The following is a 17,487-nucleotide window of genomic DNA, read 5'->3' on the forward strand; positions in this document are numbered from 1 at the left end:
CGCCTCTGATCTGAAACCTATGCCCTCTTGTTTTTAGCCCCCCCTCCTTGGGCAAAAGACTACGTGCTTTCACCCTGTCTATGACCCTCATGATCTTATATACCTCTGTCAGGTCACCCCTTGATCTTCCACGTTCCAGAGAAAAACTACCTTTAATCAGTCAATTTTTTTTTGGTGCCTTAAAACAAGATGTATGTTTTTTTGCAAACTGCTTTAGAGGTTAATAGCTTGTTGCCATTTAATATCATTCCCTGTTTACCCCAGCTAACCCTGGCTCACACTCTCGTAGCTTGCCTTGTTTCAGCTGAAGATTCTGCTTTCAGATTAAGCTAAATCAGTTCCAATTATATTTTTATCAACTTCCGTACAGGCCACTGAACTACCGGATTGTTAATTAATGGTCGAATTGTGAAATTCTAGCTCTAAAATAACCTCTTCCCTCTTTCTTGTTTCGACACACCATCTCAGATGCATGCAGGAATTCACCCTCTACAGTGCTCTTGCTAATTTAATTTACACAATCTATATGTGGATTAAATCCCCCCCATAATTATTCTTGATGAATGCACGTTTAATTTCCTGATTTACACTCATTCTTCAATAGTCCGCTCCCTAATTTTTTGGAAATCCTAGTGTTTCGGGATCTAATCCACTGGGGTCCCGTTTCCCACACTCCCTTTAAACTCTTTGGGGCCCTGTTTCTCACGCTTCCTTTGAACTCTTGTCAGGGCGAGTGGCGGGGTCAGGGTTCAAAGGGGGATGAGGTGAGTGGTCAGGGGGGAGTGAGAGTGTGAGGGGTCAGGAAGTGAGAGGTTGGGGTGGTGAGTTGAGGGGTCAGGGGAGTGAGGGGTCAAGGGGATAAGAAGACCAGGGAGAAAGGGATGAGGGGTTGTGGGGGGGGGGGGGGTGTGGTGATGGTAAGGGGTCAGAGCGATGGGGTGGGAGGTCAAAGATTAATGGGGTGAGAGCTCAGGGCGATAGTGACAGGTCGAGGGAATGACAGTGAGGGGTTAGAGAGTAATGGGGTCAGGTGTTGGAGAGCATTGGGGTCAGAGGGTCGGAGAGCAATTGAGTCGGGTCAGAGGGCGATGGTGTCAAGGGTCAGAGGGCTGCTTCGTCGGAACTGGGGCCTGATCCTCGTTCTCTGGGTGTGAGCAGGAGATCGACGTGGAACTGGATGGGGCTCAGTTCCTGAGGATTCTCCTGTGGGAGCAGCACAATTACCGGAACACCACAGAGAACGGCCAGGGTTACGGCACCGACCGTCTCATCGCCAAGGCTCAGATCTGGGTGAGAACCAACGTACTCCAACCCCTCCATCCCCTCCTCCATCCCCTCCCCTCCTCCCCCCCCTCCCCTTCTCCCCTTCCCCCCCTCCCCTTCTCCCCTTCCCCCCCTCCCCCTTCCCCCCCTCCCCTTCCCCCCCTCCCCTTCCCCCCCCTCCCCTCCCCCCCCTTCCCCCCTTCCCCCCCTCCCCCCTCCCCTCACCCCCTCCCCCTTTCCCCCCCTCCCCCTTCCCCCCCTCCCCCTTCCCCCCTCCCCCTTCCCCCCTCCCCCTTCCCCCCCTCCCCCTTCCCCCCTCCCCCTTCCCCCCTCCCCCTTCCCCCCCTCCCCCTTTCCCCCCCTCCCCCTTTCCCCCCCTCCCCCTTTCCCCCCCCCCCCTCCCCTTCCCTTCCCCCCTCCCCCCATCCCCCTTCCCCCCCTCCCTTCCCCCCCTCCCTTCCCCTTTCCCCCTTCTCTACCCCATTCTCCTCCTGCCCCCTTGCCCCCAATCTTCAACTCGCTCCCTCCACCTCCCCATCACCCTACTCCACAGGTCCCTCTCCCTCCCCTTTCTCTTCCATTCCCAATTTTCCTCCCTCCCTCCCTCCCTCCCTCCCTCCTGTTTCTTTCCCTCCATCTCAGCCCACCCTTTCTCACACCCACCCCTCTCCTCCCTTCCTCTCTCTCCCTCCCCACTCTCTCACCCTCCCTCCCTCTCTCTCCCACCCCCCCTTTCCTCCTCTCCCTCCCCCTTCCTCCTCTCCCTCCCCCTTCCTCCTCTCCCTCCCCCTTCCTCCTCTCCCTCCCCCTTCCTCCTCTCCCTCCCCCTTCCTCCTCTCCCTCCCCCTTCCTCCTCTCCCTCCCCCTTCCTCCTCTCCCTCCCCCTTCCTCCTCACCCCCCCCTTCCTCCTCTCCCTCCCCCTTCCTCCTCTCCCTCCCCCTTCCTCCTCTCCCTCCCCCTTCCTCCTCTCCCTCCCCCTTCCTCCTCTCCCTCCCCCTTCCTCCTCTCCCTCCCCCTTCCTCCTCTCCCTCCCCCTTCCTCCTCTCCCCCCCCTTCCTCCTCTCCCTCCCACCCTCTCCCCAACACATTTCCTTCTCGTTAACTTTGACCTGATTCGCATTTGGAACCACGACTGCTGCTTTGCCTGTAGTTACATGCAAACCACCTCGCTATTGTGTACGGCCTTCTCTGTGGCTTCTCAGCTTTGCAGGAAGTTGACTCGGTTTACAACAACTCCTCCCTGCCAGCTGAGCCCCCTTCACACAGCAACAAGCAGCTGCAGCCACGAGCCAGGACTCTGTGAGTTCAAGCCCCAAGCACGCCCGAAACAGGGCTGCCCGTCTTCTCGCCCCATCCTGGGAGTGACAGGACACTGGCAGCAGGGTCCTGAACTCCGTGGGACCAAAGAGAGCCTCATTATTCCATCTGCAAAACTTGGATTAGATCCCAGCCTGTAATCCAAGGGTATTTGTTATTCTACATAGAAACCTTCAAACCCATCAATTAGATCCCAGCCTGTAACCCACTCCCGGGGATCTGTCATTCTGTATATAAACCCCCTGAACCCCTGGATTAGATCCCAGCCTGTAACCCACTCGTGGGGATCGGTTATTCTAAATACATAAACCCCCAAACCCCTAGTTTAGATTCCAGCCTGTACTTCATGGGCAGATATCAGTTATACTATAAATAAATCCCTGGATTAGACCACAGCCTGTAATTTCTGTGCCGTTTATAATCTAGGGCCTAGACTGTTTTTTGCGGCTTTGCTGACCATTTTGTCCTGATTTTGTTTTCTGCTTCCCTTCAGCTCGATCCCAAGAGCCTGCAATCCAAGGAGTGGAAGGGGAGTTTGATCGGAATGAAAGGGGTAAGGGGCATTTTGCTGTGGTCCTTCCTGCCGAGAGGACTTTATCTCGGTGTTGTGCCTCGGCCGAGGCCGCAGTCTGAGCGGCAGCCACCCTTCAGCAAGGATTCGTGGGATCTTTTGTTTTTTCCTTTTACAAAGGAGGTTTATTCAGTGATTACAGCATCACATCATTACAATACTTCAATCTTCCACACTACTTAACAGCTTCAAATTACAACACGGGCATTGCTATCCACGGGCCCCGGTGGTGCCCACCGGTCCCGGAAAGCCCCTGTTGTACCCGTGGATACCGCGGGCTCCTTCTCCGGGGACACACATAACCCCGGAAGAGGGGCAGGCAGTCGGCTTGGGCAGAACCCTCGACTGCCCAACCCGCGAATGGCCTCCTTGGCCGGGCCCGCGAGCAGAGCGACCAGGAGATCCCCCCGAGCGATCATCCTGAACGACCCCGACCACAACCCTGCCCTCTCTGCACCAGGTGACCAAAGATCAGGAGCGTGGGAGCTGAAGTGCAGCCAGAGCTTGGGGAGCGACCCCTTGAGATACTCAAACAGGGGCTGCAAACTCTCACACTCCGTACGTACACAATACACCGTCTCCTCCTGGCGATTGGGGAGCCCGTACACTCTCCATCCCCGGTCATGGGAGGCCTGAGGGATGAAGTCAGCCTCATTGGATCCTGGTTCTCTGGCCTCCAGGAGAACGCTTAAACCTCCCAGATAGTCTCGGGATCTCCCAGAATCTCCCCGAGGCCACGACCGACAAGAAGGGAGACAAAACTAGCTGTTAAAATCTGATGGAAGCTCTGTAGTTAAACTGCTGTAGTAGTAATCCAGAGGTCTGGATGCACAATCTAGCAACAGGGAGCGGCTGCTAAAAACAAGAGGGCACCGGTTTAAGAGGCGAGAGATTTAAAAGGGACATCAGGGGCAGCTTCTTCATGCAAAGGGTGGTGCATATTTGGAATGAGCTGCCAGGAATAGTGGTTGAGGTGGGCACATTAGCAACATTTCAAAGCCATCTAGATAAGTACATGGATAGGAGAAGTTTAGAGGGCTGCGGGCCAAATGCGGGCAGATGGGACTAGCTCACTGGGCAACACAGTCAGCATGGACGAGTTGGGCCGAAGGGCCTGTTTCCATGCTGTATGACTCCATGAGTTCAAATCCCAGCATGGCATCTGTGGAATGTAAATCCACTTAATAATCTGGGAATTTTTTTATAAAAGAAAAACCAGATATTAGTAATGATGACCAAAAATTATTCAATTGTTCCAAGTATTCTCCTGGTTCATGGATGTCCTTACCTGGTCTGACCTATAGGTGACTCCAGACTCCACCAAGATGGTGGACTCTGGAAAGCCCCAGGGAAATTGGGGATGGGAAATAAATACTGGCCTTGCCAACAACGTTCCCAAAAAAATGGGAGCATTTGGGGATTGGAGTTGGAACGTGTAGTAGTTCAGTCAGAAATTGAGAGTAGTACATCGAGAAAAAGGACCCTACAGAAGTGATCAGGGCTACGAGAGCAGGAAAAGCTTCATTGAAAGGCCTGATAATGGATCAGTAATAGCTGTGCCTCAGGAACAAAAGCACCAGCTGGTACAATTATACGTTCCTTTCTGAAGCTGAGACACCAGGGGAAAAGTGAGGAACAGAACGACTTATAGAACATTACAGCACAGTACAGGCCCTTCGGCCCACGATGTGGTGCTGACCTTTTATCCTGCTCTAAGATCTATCTAACCCTTCCCTCCCACATAGCCCTCCATTTCTCTATCATTCATGTGTCTATCTAACAGTCTCTTAAATGTCCCTAATGTACCTGCCCCCACAACCTCTGCCGGCAGTGCGTTCCACGCACCCGCCACCCTCTGTGTAGAAAAACCTACCCCTGACATCCCCCTTATGCCTTCCTCCAATCACCTTAAAATTATGTCCCCTCATGTTAGCCATTGTCGCCCTGGGAAAAAGTCCACTCGATCTATGCCTCTTATCTTGTACAGCTCTATCAAGTCACCTCTCATCCTCCTCCTCTCCAAAGAGAAAAGCCCCAGCTCGCTCAACCTATCCTCAAAAGACATGCTCTCCAATCCAGGCAGCATCCTGGTAAATCTCCACTGCACCCTCTCTCAAGCTTAATGAGGCAACCAGAACTGAACACAATACTCCAAGTGTGGTCTAACCAGAGAAGAGTCGTCGTTACAAAGCTGTCAGAAGATTCAGGAAGTACAGGGACTGGAAGCTGTTCAGAATTCAGCAAAAAATGGACGGAGAGAGGGAAAGTATGGAACAAGCTGCCAGAGGAGGTGGTAGAGGCGGGTACAACTGCAAAGTTTAAAAGACATTTGGACAGGTACCTGGATAGGAAAGGTTTAGAGGGATATGGGTCAAATGGGACTAGCTCAGAAAGGCATAATGGTCAGCATGAACCAGTTTGGCTAAAGAGCCTGTTTATGTGCTGTATAATTCTGAGATTCTATGACTGTAAATAGAGTATGGGTGTAAACTTGCAAGGCACATACAAGTGTATTGCGAAAGCTTCGAAAACTATGCAGAAAGGAAAATATTAGTGAAGTCAAGTGTAGGTTGGAGACAGAAGGACTTGTAGAACATAGAACAGTACATCACAGGAACAGGGCCTTCAGCCCACAATGTCTGCGCCGAACACAAGGCCAAATTAAACTAAATCTCTTCTGCCTGCACATGGTCCACATCCCTCCATCCCCTGCACATTCATGTGTCTAACAGCCTCTTTAACCCCACGTTTGTATCTGCCTCCACCACCACCCCTGGCAGTCTGTTCCAGGCACCCACCGCTCTCTGTGTAAAAAAAAAACTTGCCCCGCACATCTTTAGATTGGAGTTGTGGACTGTGTAGGGAGCTGTCAAGAGATTGGAGTTGTGGACTGTGTAGGGAGCTGTCAAGAGATACAGCAGGATATAGATCAGTTACAGATATGGGCAGAGAAATGGCAGATGCAGTTTAATCCGAGCAAGTGTGAGGTGTTGCACTTTGGGAGGACAAATGTAAGGGGAACCTTAACAGCACTGATGTACAGAGGGATCTTTGGGTCCAAGTCCATAGCTGACTGAAAGTGGCCACGGAAGTGGACAGGGTGGTAAAGAAAGTCTAAGGCATGCTTGCCTTCATTGAGTAAAAGACTCAGGAAGTCACAATGTAGCTATATAAAACTTGTTAGGCCACACTTGGAGTACTGTATGCAGTTCTGGTCACACCATTACAGGAAGGATGTGAAGGGTTTGGAAAGTGTGCAGAAGAGGTTTACTCTTTGTGAACATCTCCTTTCAACTCTCACTTTAAATGCATGTCCCCTAGTACTTGACATTTCTACCCTGGGAAAAAGATTCTGTCTACCCTATCTATGCCTCTCAATCTTTTAAACTTCTATCAGCCTCCAACACTCCAGAGAAAACAACCCAAGTTTGTCCAACCTCTCATAGCTCATGCCGTCTAATCCAGGCAGCGTCCTGGTGAACCTCTTCTGCGCCCTCTCCAAACCCTCCACGTCCTTCCTGTAATGGGGCGACCAGAACTGCACGCAATACTCGAAGTGCGGCCTAGCCTAAGTTTTATACAGCTCAACATGACTTCCTGAATCTTGTACTCGACGCAAGCAAGCATGCTTTACAGCTTCTTTACCACCCTGTTGACTTGCGTGGCCACTTTCAGTCAGCTATGGACTTGGACCCCAAGATCCCTCTGTACATCAATGCTGTTAAGCGTCCTGCCATTAACTGTATACTTTCCCCTTACATTTGACCTCCCAAAGTGCAACACCTCACACTTGCTCAGATTAAACTGCATCTGCCATTTCTCCGCCCATATCTGTAACTGATCTACATCCTGCTGTATCCTTTCACAGTCTACAACTCCACCAATCTTTGTGGCACCTGCAAACTTACTAAGCCACCCATCCACATTTTCATTGATAGTTGATATTCATCACAAACAACAGAGGTCCCAGCACAGATCGCTGCGGAACACCACTGGTCACAGGACCTCCAGCCAGACTTGTAATGGGAGACAGAGAAATGGAAAAGCAATTAAACAAATTATTTCAGTTCTTTCTTCATGGAAGAGGCAAATAAAAGTTTACTGGGGAGGAGGGAGTGAAGGAAACTAGTATTAATTAAAAAAAAAGAGATGTAAAATTCATGACACTGAAAACAAGATATTGGTGAGGCTACACCTGGAGTACTGTGTACAGTTATGGGTACTTGCAAGAAAGGTTGCTTTTGGAATTGGTATTGGTTTATTATTGTCACTTGTACCAAGGTACAGTGAAAAACTTGTCTTACATACCGTTTGTACAAATCATTACACAGTGCATTGAGGTAGTACAGGGTAAAAACAATAACAGAGTTCAGAGTAAAGTGTCACAGCTACAGGGAAGTGCATTGCAGGTAGACAATAAAGTGCAAGGTCATAACAAGGTAGATCGTGAGGTCAAGAGTCCATCTCATCGTATACGGGAACCGTTCAACAGTCTTATAACAGTGGGGTAGAAGCTGTCCTTAAGCCTGGTGGTACGTGCCCTCAGGCTCCTGTATCTTCTGCCTGATGGGAGAGGGGAGAAGAGAGAATGACCTGGGTGGGTGGGGTCTTTGATTATGTTGGCTGGTTCACCAAGGCAGCGAGAGGTATAGACAGAGTCCATGGTAGGGGAGGCTGGTTTCCATGACGCGCTGGGCTGTGTCCACAACTCTCTGCAGTTTCTTGCAGTCCCGGGCAGAGCAGTTGCCGGACCAAGCCATGATGCATCCGGATAGGATGCCTTCTATTCTGCATCGATAAAAGTTGGTGTGCGTCAAAGGGGACATGCCCAATTTCTTCTTACCCTCTTGAGGAAGTAGAGGCTTTGGTGAGCTTTCTTGGCCGTGGCGTCTATGTAGTTGGACCTGGACAGGCTACTGGTGATGTTCACTTCCAGGAACTTGAAGCCCTCGACCCTCTCGACCTCAGCACCGTTGATATAGAGAGGTGCATGGACACTGCCCCCTCTCCTGAAGTCAATGACCAGCTCTCTTGTTTTGCTGACATTGAGGGAGAGGGTGCTCACCCTTTCCACCACAGACCCTTCAGTGAGGACAGGTGTGCGTTGGCCTGGCCCCCCCTTCCCGAAGTCCGCAATCAGTTCCTTGGTCTTGTTGTGCACAAGGGGTGTGGAGACAGAGGGTGTGGGAAAGAATGGATAAATGGAGTGAGGGAGAGTGGTGGTGGTGGCGGTGGTGGAGACAGGGAGGAAAGATATGGACACCATCTTAGGCAGCCAGGGTGGAAGGGGAGACACTTGGACACCCACCCTGACCGACCCACCAGCTCCAGTCAATGATTCCCGTTCCCATTCCGTTCCCCAGCACCAGCTGAGCTGCTCCATGAAGTACCAGCACCAAAGCCTCAGCGAACTGGACCAGCTGACTGGCGCTCCACAAGGGACCTTCGGAATCCCCATCAGCATCGTCACGTAGTGAGTACCGAGCCGACCGGTAGACGGGGCTACATGTCCCGGCCCCAGGACTCTCTGGGGTAAGGAACTGATGCCTAATTGTTTAACCCAGCGGACCCAACCCCTTCACTTCCCCATCATCCCCATTCACTCTGATTGGAGAGAATCTGATTGGTCTGCTTACCTTCTGGCTGGTGTGTCTGCCTTGCAGCCGGGAGCACAGCAAGATCCCACAGATCGTGCGGCGCTGTGTGGAAGAGGTGGAGCGGCGTGGAATGAAGGAGCTCGGGATCTACCGGGTGTCAGGCGTCGCGACTGAACTTCAGGCCCTGAAAGCGGCTTTTGACACCAGTGAGTGCAGCGGACGGCCAATTCCCTCCCCACCAATCCTGCCTCCTCCCACAGACCCCTCCAAACCTTTCCCACCCACCAAAAACTGCCCTTCCCCCAAACATCCCGTCTGCCCCAACCCTGACCCATCCACACCAACATCCCTCCGCCGGGACCCCCAACCACTCTGATGGACAGCAGGACTCAACAAGGAGCCCAAGACATGGTCGCTTCTCCTGTGCAGATCTAGAACTGTCCCTCCTCGCCGCCCCCCCCCCCACGCAGCGCGGCGCTCCCTCCTCGCCGCCCCTCCCGCAGCGCGGCGCTCCCTCCTCACCCTCCCCCCTCGCAGCGCGGCGCTCCCTCCTCGCCGCCCCCCCCCCACGCAGCACGGCGCTCCCTCCTCGCCGCCCCCCCCACGCAGCGCGGCGCTCCCTCCTCGCCGCCCCCCCCCACGCAGCGCGGCGCTCCCTCCTCGCCGCCCCTTCCGCAGCGCGGCGCTCCCTCCTCGCCGCCCCTTCCGCAGCGCGGCGCTCCCTCCTCGCCGCCCCCCCCCCACGCAGCGCGGCGCTCCCTCCTCGCCGCCCCCCCCCACGCAGCGCGGCGCTCCCTCCTCGCCGCCCCTCCCGCAGCGCGGCGCTCCCTCCTCGCCGCCCCTCCCGCAGCGCGGCGCTCCCTCCTCACCGCCCCTCCCGCAGCGCCAGATGAGTCGCTTGCCTCTGGGGCTGGGATACAAGCCACCGTCTCCAACGCAGAGGGTCTCCCCGGAGGACCCCCCCCCCCCCTCACTCTCCAGTGGACACAGACCAGATCCTTGTGTCCCTGACCTCACCCCTGTTCCTGGTCCCTGTCGCAGACAGTAAAGACACTGCGGTGCTGCTGAAGGACTCCGACATTCACGTGGTGGCAGGCACCTTGAAGCTTTATCTGCGGAGCCTTCCCGAACCTCTACTCACCGCCGAGTTGGTGCCCTTGTTCTTCAGGAATGCAGGTAGGTCGAGGGACCCATGGAGGGAAGGTTCTGTTCCAGCGGTCCACTGCAATCGAGGGACCAAAGTGGGTGTGCGCTTAAAGTGGCCCCTCCCGCAGCGAGGCGCTCCCTCCTCGCCGCCCCTCCCGCAGCGAGGCGCTCCCTCAGACATGGATACAGGCCCTTCAGCCCAACCAGTCCGTGCCGACATTTATCCATTGGGAATATTCAGGACAGAGGTCGATATTATGGGATGTGGAGCAAGTGCAGAAGTGATGCTGAGGTCAACCATGAGCCGTGATCTTCTTGAGTGCGGAGCGGAAGTGAGGGGTTGGGGATTGAGGGAGATCACAGTCCACTCTCCAAGTGCAGAACCATCGGGGGGTGTGGGGGTGGGGGGGGGAAGGGTTAAATAAGTCTGGGGTCCGGCGAGGGGCGGGGACGGGTGACCAATGCAGCTCCCATAACCCGTGAATCCCACTCCCAGGTCTGGAAGACAGCGAGGCCAAGGACTCACAGATGACATCGCTACTCCACCAACTTCCCCAGCCAAACTTTAACACCCTCCTGTACCTGCTGCACCACTTGAAGAGGTAACGTCAAAGTCCGACTGTTAGGGATACATCAGTCAGTCTTGATCAGTCAGTTCCCCTCTCTCATGGGGATACATGTACACTGACCAGTGTCTCTCAGTCCCTCTCTCTCAGGGGGAGATCTGTACACTGACCGGTGTCTCTCAGTCCCTCTCTCTTGGAGGATATCTGTACGCTGACCGGTATCTCTCAGTCCCTCTCTCTCAGGGGGATATCTGTACACTGACCGGTGTCTCTCAGTCCCTCTCTCTCGGAGGATATCTGTACGCTGACCGGTGTCTCTCAGTCCCTCTCTCTCGGAGGATATCTGTATGCTGACCGGTGTCTCTCAGTCCCTCTCTCTCAGGGGGAGATCTGTACACTGACCGGTGTCTCTCAGTCCCTCTCTCTCGGAGGATATCTGTACGCTGACCGGTGTCTCTCAGTCCCTCTCTCTCGGGGGAGATCTGTACGCTGACCAGTGTCTCTCAGTCCCTCTCTCTCGGGGGAGATCTGTACGCTGACCGGTGTCTCTCAGTCCCTCTCTCTCGGGGGGATATCTGTACGCTGACCGGTGTCTCTCAGTCCCTCTCTCTCAGGGGGATATCTGTACGCTGACCGGTGTCTCTCAGTCCCTCTCTCTCGGGGGGAGATCTGTACACAGGGCTGTGGGGAGAGAACAGGGCAGTGGGATATGTTGAGGTGGGTGAGGCAGATGTTGGGGAGATATGTTGTGGAGACAGATGTTGGGGGCACAGATGGAGAGACAGGTGTTGGGGGCACAGGTGCTGAGGAGAGTGGGGGGGAGCATGTTGGGGATAATGATGAGGTGACATGTTGGGGGAGACAGATGTTGGTTGACAGATGTTGGAGATACACATGTTGGGGGGGACAGGTGTTGATGAGAGGTATTAAGGAGAGAGTGAGGAACCAGATGTTAGGGAGAGGAGCTGGGGAGCCAGATGTTGAGGAGAGATTTGGGAGACCATCTGGGGGAGGTGCTGCTGCCTCACACTGCAGTGGGGTCACCACAAGTGATGAGGAGAGGGTCTGTCATCAGTGGGAGTAAACCTCGTCACCTTCCTCCCCCCAAGGGTCGCACAGCACGAGGCATTGAACAAAATGACCCTGCACAACCTCGCCACTGTCTTCGGCCCCTCACTTCTTCGTTCTGAAAACAAGGGAGTCTCCATGGACATCTCGCATGAGGTCGTAGTTCAGGTACGTCATGGGGCAGTGTCCAAACCTGGAAAATTTACTGAAGGTGTCTAATGGGACGGTGTAGAGGGAGCTTCACTCTGTGTCTGACCCCGGGAGTGTGTGATGGGATGGTGTGGAGGGAGCTTCACTCTGTGTCTGACCCCGGGAGTGTGTGATGGGACAGTGTAGAGGGAGCTTCGCTCTGTGTCTGACCCCGGGAGTGTGTGATGGGACGGCGTGGAGGGAGCTTCACTCTGTGTCTGACCCCGGGAGTGTGTAATGGGATGGTGTAGAGGGAGCTTCACTCTGTGTCTGACCCCGGGAGTGTGTGATGGGACAGTGTGGAGGGAGTTTCACTCTGTGTCTGACCCGGTCTTGTTCTCCTCCCCAGGTCCAAGTGATCTTTCACTTCCTGTCCAAGGATGGCCTTCCCCTGCTGGAGCAGCGAGAAGCCCTGGACTCAGAGTCCACAGAGACGTGACGTGTGAGCAGTGGTGGAGAAACTGCCCGTCGGCAGATCGTCAATACAACAAGCTGATCCAAACTCCCTACCTCTTTCTGACCGTCCTTCAGTTGTTCTTCCTCTCACTTGGTGGTCCTTGGGGAGTGGTCTGAGGGCAGACAATTCCAGCATAACCCCTCCCTCCCTCCGTCCCCTCCAACATCCTGAGATCAGGGTCAGACACAGTGAAGCTCCCTCTACACTGTCCAAGCACACACTCTCAGTCCATCGAACCCAGGAACCATCAGACCCAATGGGGCTTCCCCAGTTACACGTTTATGGAAATCCAACATTACACAAGTTCTCCCATAAATTCTTAAAGAATTTTTCAAGCTCATTATGTGTTTCATGGTATTCATTAATGACTAGACAGTGATATTCCATGAGATTAATTGTGGGTGGTGGGGAAGGTGATTATTCGATGTGTATGCAGCAAGATACACTGTGGGTTGCTATAGAAAACGGGCAGTTTTGTCTTATGGAGGAAATCAGTTGCCAGACAGACCTCAGGAACAGAACCTTCACGTATCCCGGGACTGTCACTACCAATTTCTCTTGAGAAGCACTTTGTTCTTTTATTCTGCGATGGACTTTCTCTACACTGGATGTCCTCAGATTGAATCCTTTCTCTTATGTGGATTAAAAGGTTCTGCTTTACACAATTCCTACTGGTGCTGTGGTCAATATTAACTGCTGAACCCACACCACTAGTTATTATCACTAACACTCTCATTCTATGTGTAATATAACTGTTTTGCAACGGTCAAGTCAAGACAAGTTTATTGTCATGAGGTACAGGTACAATGAAAAGCTTGTCTGTAGCAACATTCCACGTACAGACAACACACAGAATATAATTTATACCAGACAGTGAAGAGAGAGAGGGGTAAAAAAACATCGTGCAAAATAACAAGACACAGAGACAAATCCACGGCAGTGCGAGAGGTGGTCTGTAGTGTCCCGTTGCTGAGGTAGGGTTAGGGTTGTGCAGGTTGGTTCAAGAACTGAGTGGTTGAAGGGAAGTCGCTGTTCCTGAACCTGGTGGTGTGGGACTTCGGTGGTTATATAGTCACAGGGTCATACAAGCATTAAAACAGGTCCCATTCCCTATCGCATGGACTGTCAACTACCCATTTGCACCATTCTCCCCAAATTCCCCACAACTCCCCCCAGATTCTACCCCTCACCCACACGCCAGGGGGAAATTTACAGCGGCCAATTAATCTACCAACCCGCACATTGGTATGTGGGAGAGAACAGAAGCACCCAGGGGAAACCAACACGGTCATAGGGAGACACGTGCAAACTCCACACACACACACACACACACACACACACACACACACACACACACACACACACACACACACACACACACACACACAGTGCTGGAGGTCGGAATTGAACCAAGGTCTCTGGAGCTTTGAGGCAGCAGTTCTACCACCTGATGACATTGCGAGGGAGTCACTGGGATTCTCACAGGAGAACAGTTTAACGTCAGAAACCTTCAAGGGGCAGATAGGGTGATCAGACAGGGCACTGAGCACAGGACATTCTGTTGCAGTTGTACAAGATGCAGCTGAGGCCGCACTTGGAGCACTGTGCACAGTTTTTGTCGCCCTGTTATGGGAACGACGTCATTAAACTGGAAAGAGTGCAGAGAGGATTTACGAGGATGTTGCCAGGACTCAAGGGACTGAGTTGCAGAGAGAGGTTGAGCAAGCGAGGACTTTATTCCTTGGAGCGTAGGACTCAAGGGTGACCTTATAGAGGTGCATTAAATCACGAAGGGCATAGATGGGGTGAATGTGCAGTCTTTTTCCCAGTGAAAGGGAACCAAAAACTAGAGGGCACAGGTTTAAGGTGCGAGGGGAAAAGTTTAAAAGGGACCTGAGGGGCAACTTCTTCACACAGAAGGTGGTGTGGTGTATATATGGAACGAGCTGCCAGAGGAAGTGGTAGAGGCAGGTACATTAAATAGGTAAATTGGTTTACTATTGTCACATGTACCGAGGTACAGTGAAAAACTTTGTTTTGCATGCCGTCCATACATTACAACAGTATATCGAGGTAGTACAAGGGAAGACAATAACAGAAGTCTTTCAGCTACAGAGAAAGTTCAGTACAGGAGGATAATAAGGACATAACGAGGTAGATTGTGAGGTTAAGAGTCCATTTTATCATAGTAGGGGACTGTTCAATGGTCTTATGACAGCGGGATAGAAGCTGTCCTTGAGCCTGGTGGTACGTGCTTTCAGGCTTTTGTATCTTCTGCCCGAAGGGAGGGAGGGAGAAGAGAGAATGTCCGGGGTGGGTGGGGTCCTGATTATGTCGGCTGCTTTCCTGAGGCAGCGGGAAGTGTAGACGGAGTCCGTGGAGGGGAGGCTGGTTTAACAACATTTAAAAGACATTTGGATAAGTACATGGATAGGAAAGGTTTAGAAGGCTAGGGGTCAAGTGTGAGCAAATGGGACGAGCTTAGATGGGGATCTTGGTCAGCATGGACGAGTTGGGCCGAAGGGCCTGTTTCTGTGCTGTATAACTAACTTGTTGCCTGAGCCCCCGTGTATGTCCACCAGTATGTCTTAGGTCTCTGCCTCCTCAATCAGCGGAAAACACCAGCGCTGACGTGAATGCAAACTCCCCACAAACTTTCTCCCGTTGTCGCGTGACCTGGCAGCAGCCAGCTGATTCTGTGCTGTCCTGGTCACTCAAACCCTCCCGCCCCGTCCGGACCCCCTCAGGCTTCGAGCTCTGCTGGGTCCCAGAGAGCTGCGGGCCCGCTGGCGTGGGAGGGACACGGGGAGTCAACACGTACCAGCAACAATAGAAACACACCGAGTCATGCATAAGTGTTAGAAACTATTTTATTAATAACTACTTATGGTAATAAGCAAAGTAAAATTGTCAGATATCAAGCATTAACCCCGAAACTAAACTCGAAGTGTGTGTGTGGCAAATTCCCAAACCCCAAGTCTAGGAATAGTTCTCAAAGTTCAATTCAGCAAGTCATCAGGTGAAACGTGAGCAAAGGCTTTTGCAGAACCACAGTAGATTGTAGAGAGAATTTATGAAATCCACATGTTCCATGATGGACCCCATACGACACCTCAATCACTGAAGATCTCCATTGCTTTGTTCCGAAGTATCTGCCACCCCAAAGGCATTCGGTACGTGGCCGCCCACAGAAATACCTGTTTCCCACTACAGGTTAACGACAAAGTGGACTCCAAAGTTTGCTCCAAATATCCATCCATGGATTGTAGTGACAGACACAGCTAGTGTTCTTCATCCATCGATACAGAGACCAGCAGTCAGTGTCTCTCTCCCTCCCTTCTCATCTTAGTGTGACTCACTGAGCAAAACAGCCAGCACGTTGTAATCTTGCTGTCGTGACAACACCACGCACACACACACCACTACTCTGCTGTCCGTGTCTTAAAGGGACATTCACCAAATAGCAACCTGACCCGTAACACTGGACACGGGTGTGGCGGTGGTGGTGGGGTTGCTGGTGGGGGCAGGAGGGGGAATGGAGCGGGTAGAAGGGTCCCGAGTGTCGTGCGTGGGTCCTCTCGGGATCGCAATCAGTGACCAACAAACCCCAGTCAGTGAGGATAGGCAGCAACTCCTCCGGCACGATTATTCTCAACACTGGTGCCCCACCAAGGCTGCGTCCTCAGCCCTCTACTGTACTCCCTACACACTGAGGCCAGATTCTGCGCTAACTCCATTTACAAGTTTGCAGGTGATACCACCTCAGTGGGCGGAATCTCAGACAACGACACGATGGAGTACAGGAAGAAGATAGAGTCTGTTGGTTTGGTGTCATGACAACAACCTCTCCTTCAACATCAGCAAAGCAAAGGATCTGGTCATTGACCTCAGGAGGGGGGGCAGAGCACACGCCCCTGTCTGGATCAGTGGTGCTGAGGTGGAGATGGTTGAGAGCTTCAATTTCCTTGGTGTAAATATCACCATTAGCTTGTTCTGGTCCAACCACATGGACGCCACGGCCAAGGAAGCTCACCAGCGCCTCTACTTCCTCAGGAGGCTAAAGAAATTCAACATGTCCCCAATGAATCACCAATTTTTATAAGTGCACCATAGAAAGCATCCTGTCCAGATGCATCACGGCTTGGTACGGCAACTGGTCTGCCAGGGACCGCAAGAAACTGCGGAGAGTTGTGGACACAGCCCAGCGCATCACGGAAACCAGCCTCCCCTCCATGGACTCTGTCTATACCTCTCACTGCCTCAGTGAAGCAGCCAGTGTAATCAAAGACCCCTCCCATCTGGGTCATTCTCTCTTCTCCCTTCTCCCATCAGGCAGAAGATACAGGAGCCTGAGGGCACGTACCACCAGGCTCAAGGACAGCTTCTACCCCACTATTGTCAAACCCTCAAACAGACCTCTCATACGCTACGGATAGACTCTTAATCTCCCAATCTACCTCATCGTGGCCCTTGCGCCTTATTGTCTGCCTGCACTGCACTTTCCCTGTAGCTGTAACACTTTATTCTGCATTCTGTTTTCTTTTTTACTACCTCAGTGTACTGATGTAGGGAATGATCTGTCTGGATGGCACGCAAACAGAAGCTCTTCACTGTATCTCGGTACATGTGACAATAATAAACCAAGGACCAATTACCACTGGGGGATCCATCACATACAAGAGCAGGAACAGAACTTTTCCCTCCCCTACTTCCCCACCACCCCCCCCCTTTCCTTTCCACCTCCTCCTGACATTACTTCCCACACAGGCTCCTATTTCACACCCACTTCCATGGTCCGTGTTACAGTCTCGGTTTTCCTCAGCTTCCGCCAGTGCCTGGATCCCTCTCCCTGTGTGTGTGTGTGTGTGTGTGTGGGGGGGGGGGAGTGTCTCTCTCTCTCTCTCTCTCTATCTTTCTCTCTCTCTCTCTCTCTCTGTCTCTCTCTTTCTCTCTCTCTCTTTCTCTTTCTCTATCTCTCTCTCTCTCTGTCTCTCTCTTTCTCTCTCTCTCTCTCTCTTTCTCTCTCTCTCTTCCTCTCTGTCTCTGTCTCTCCCTCTCTATCTCTCTATCTGTCTGTCTGTCTGTCTCTCTCCCCCTCAGTCAGACAGTGGTAGGCCAGCCCCCAATTGCCACCTGTATCACGATTCACAACATCGGACTTCACTCCATTGGCGCAATCACCCCCCACCCTCAACTTTTAACAGGAACTCATACGTCAGGCTGCTGTTCATCGACTACAGCTCAGTGTTCAACACAGTCATCCCCTCCAATCTCATCACCAAGCTTCAAGACCTGGGCCTCTGCACCTCCCT

At 52.6% G+C, this 17,487-nt stretch overlaps 1 protein-coding gene across 4 annotated transcripts in view; it reads left to right on the forward strand.

Moving 5' to 3' along the window:
- Window positions 1-12,839, forward strand: part of LOC127586683 (active breakpoint cluster region-related protein-like) — a 53,075-nt gene extending 40,236 nt beyond the window's left edge. For 2 of the 4 annotated variants that reach the window (XM_052044807.1, XM_052044808.1), the window contains 8 exons: window positions 1,159-1,290; window positions 3,075-3,134; window positions 8,516-8,625; window positions 8,816-8,955; window positions 9,791-9,925; window positions 10,392-10,497; window positions 11,571-11,697; window positions 12,068-12,822. In XM_052044807.1, the coding sequence (XP_051900767.1) occupies window positions 1,159-1,290; window positions 3,075-3,134; window positions 8,516-8,625; window positions 8,816-8,955; window positions 9,791-9,925; window positions 10,392-10,497; window positions 11,571-11,697; window positions 12,068-12,157 (900 nt within the window). In that variant the 3' untranslated portion in view covers window positions 12,158-12,822. Of the gene's footprint in view, window positions 1-1,158; window positions 1,291-3,074; window positions 3,135-8,515; window positions 8,626-8,815; window positions 8,956-9,790; window positions 9,926-10,391; window positions 10,498-11,570; window positions 11,698-12,067 lie in introns of all 4 variants that reach the window. The other 2 variants (XM_052044810.1, XM_052044809.1) reach the window with 2 other exon arrangements.
- The last annotated feature ends 4,648 nt before the right edge of the window (window positions 12,840-17,487 follow it).

The sequence above is a fragment of the Pristis pectinata genome, chromosome 37 (genome assembly GCF_009764475.1).
Source record: "Pristis pectinata isolate sPriPec2 chromosome 37, sPriPec2.1.pri, whole genome shotgun sequence".
Classification (NCBI taxonomy): Eukaryota; Metazoa; Chordata; class Chondrichthyes; order Rhinopristiformes; family Pristidae; genus Pristis; species Pristis pectinata.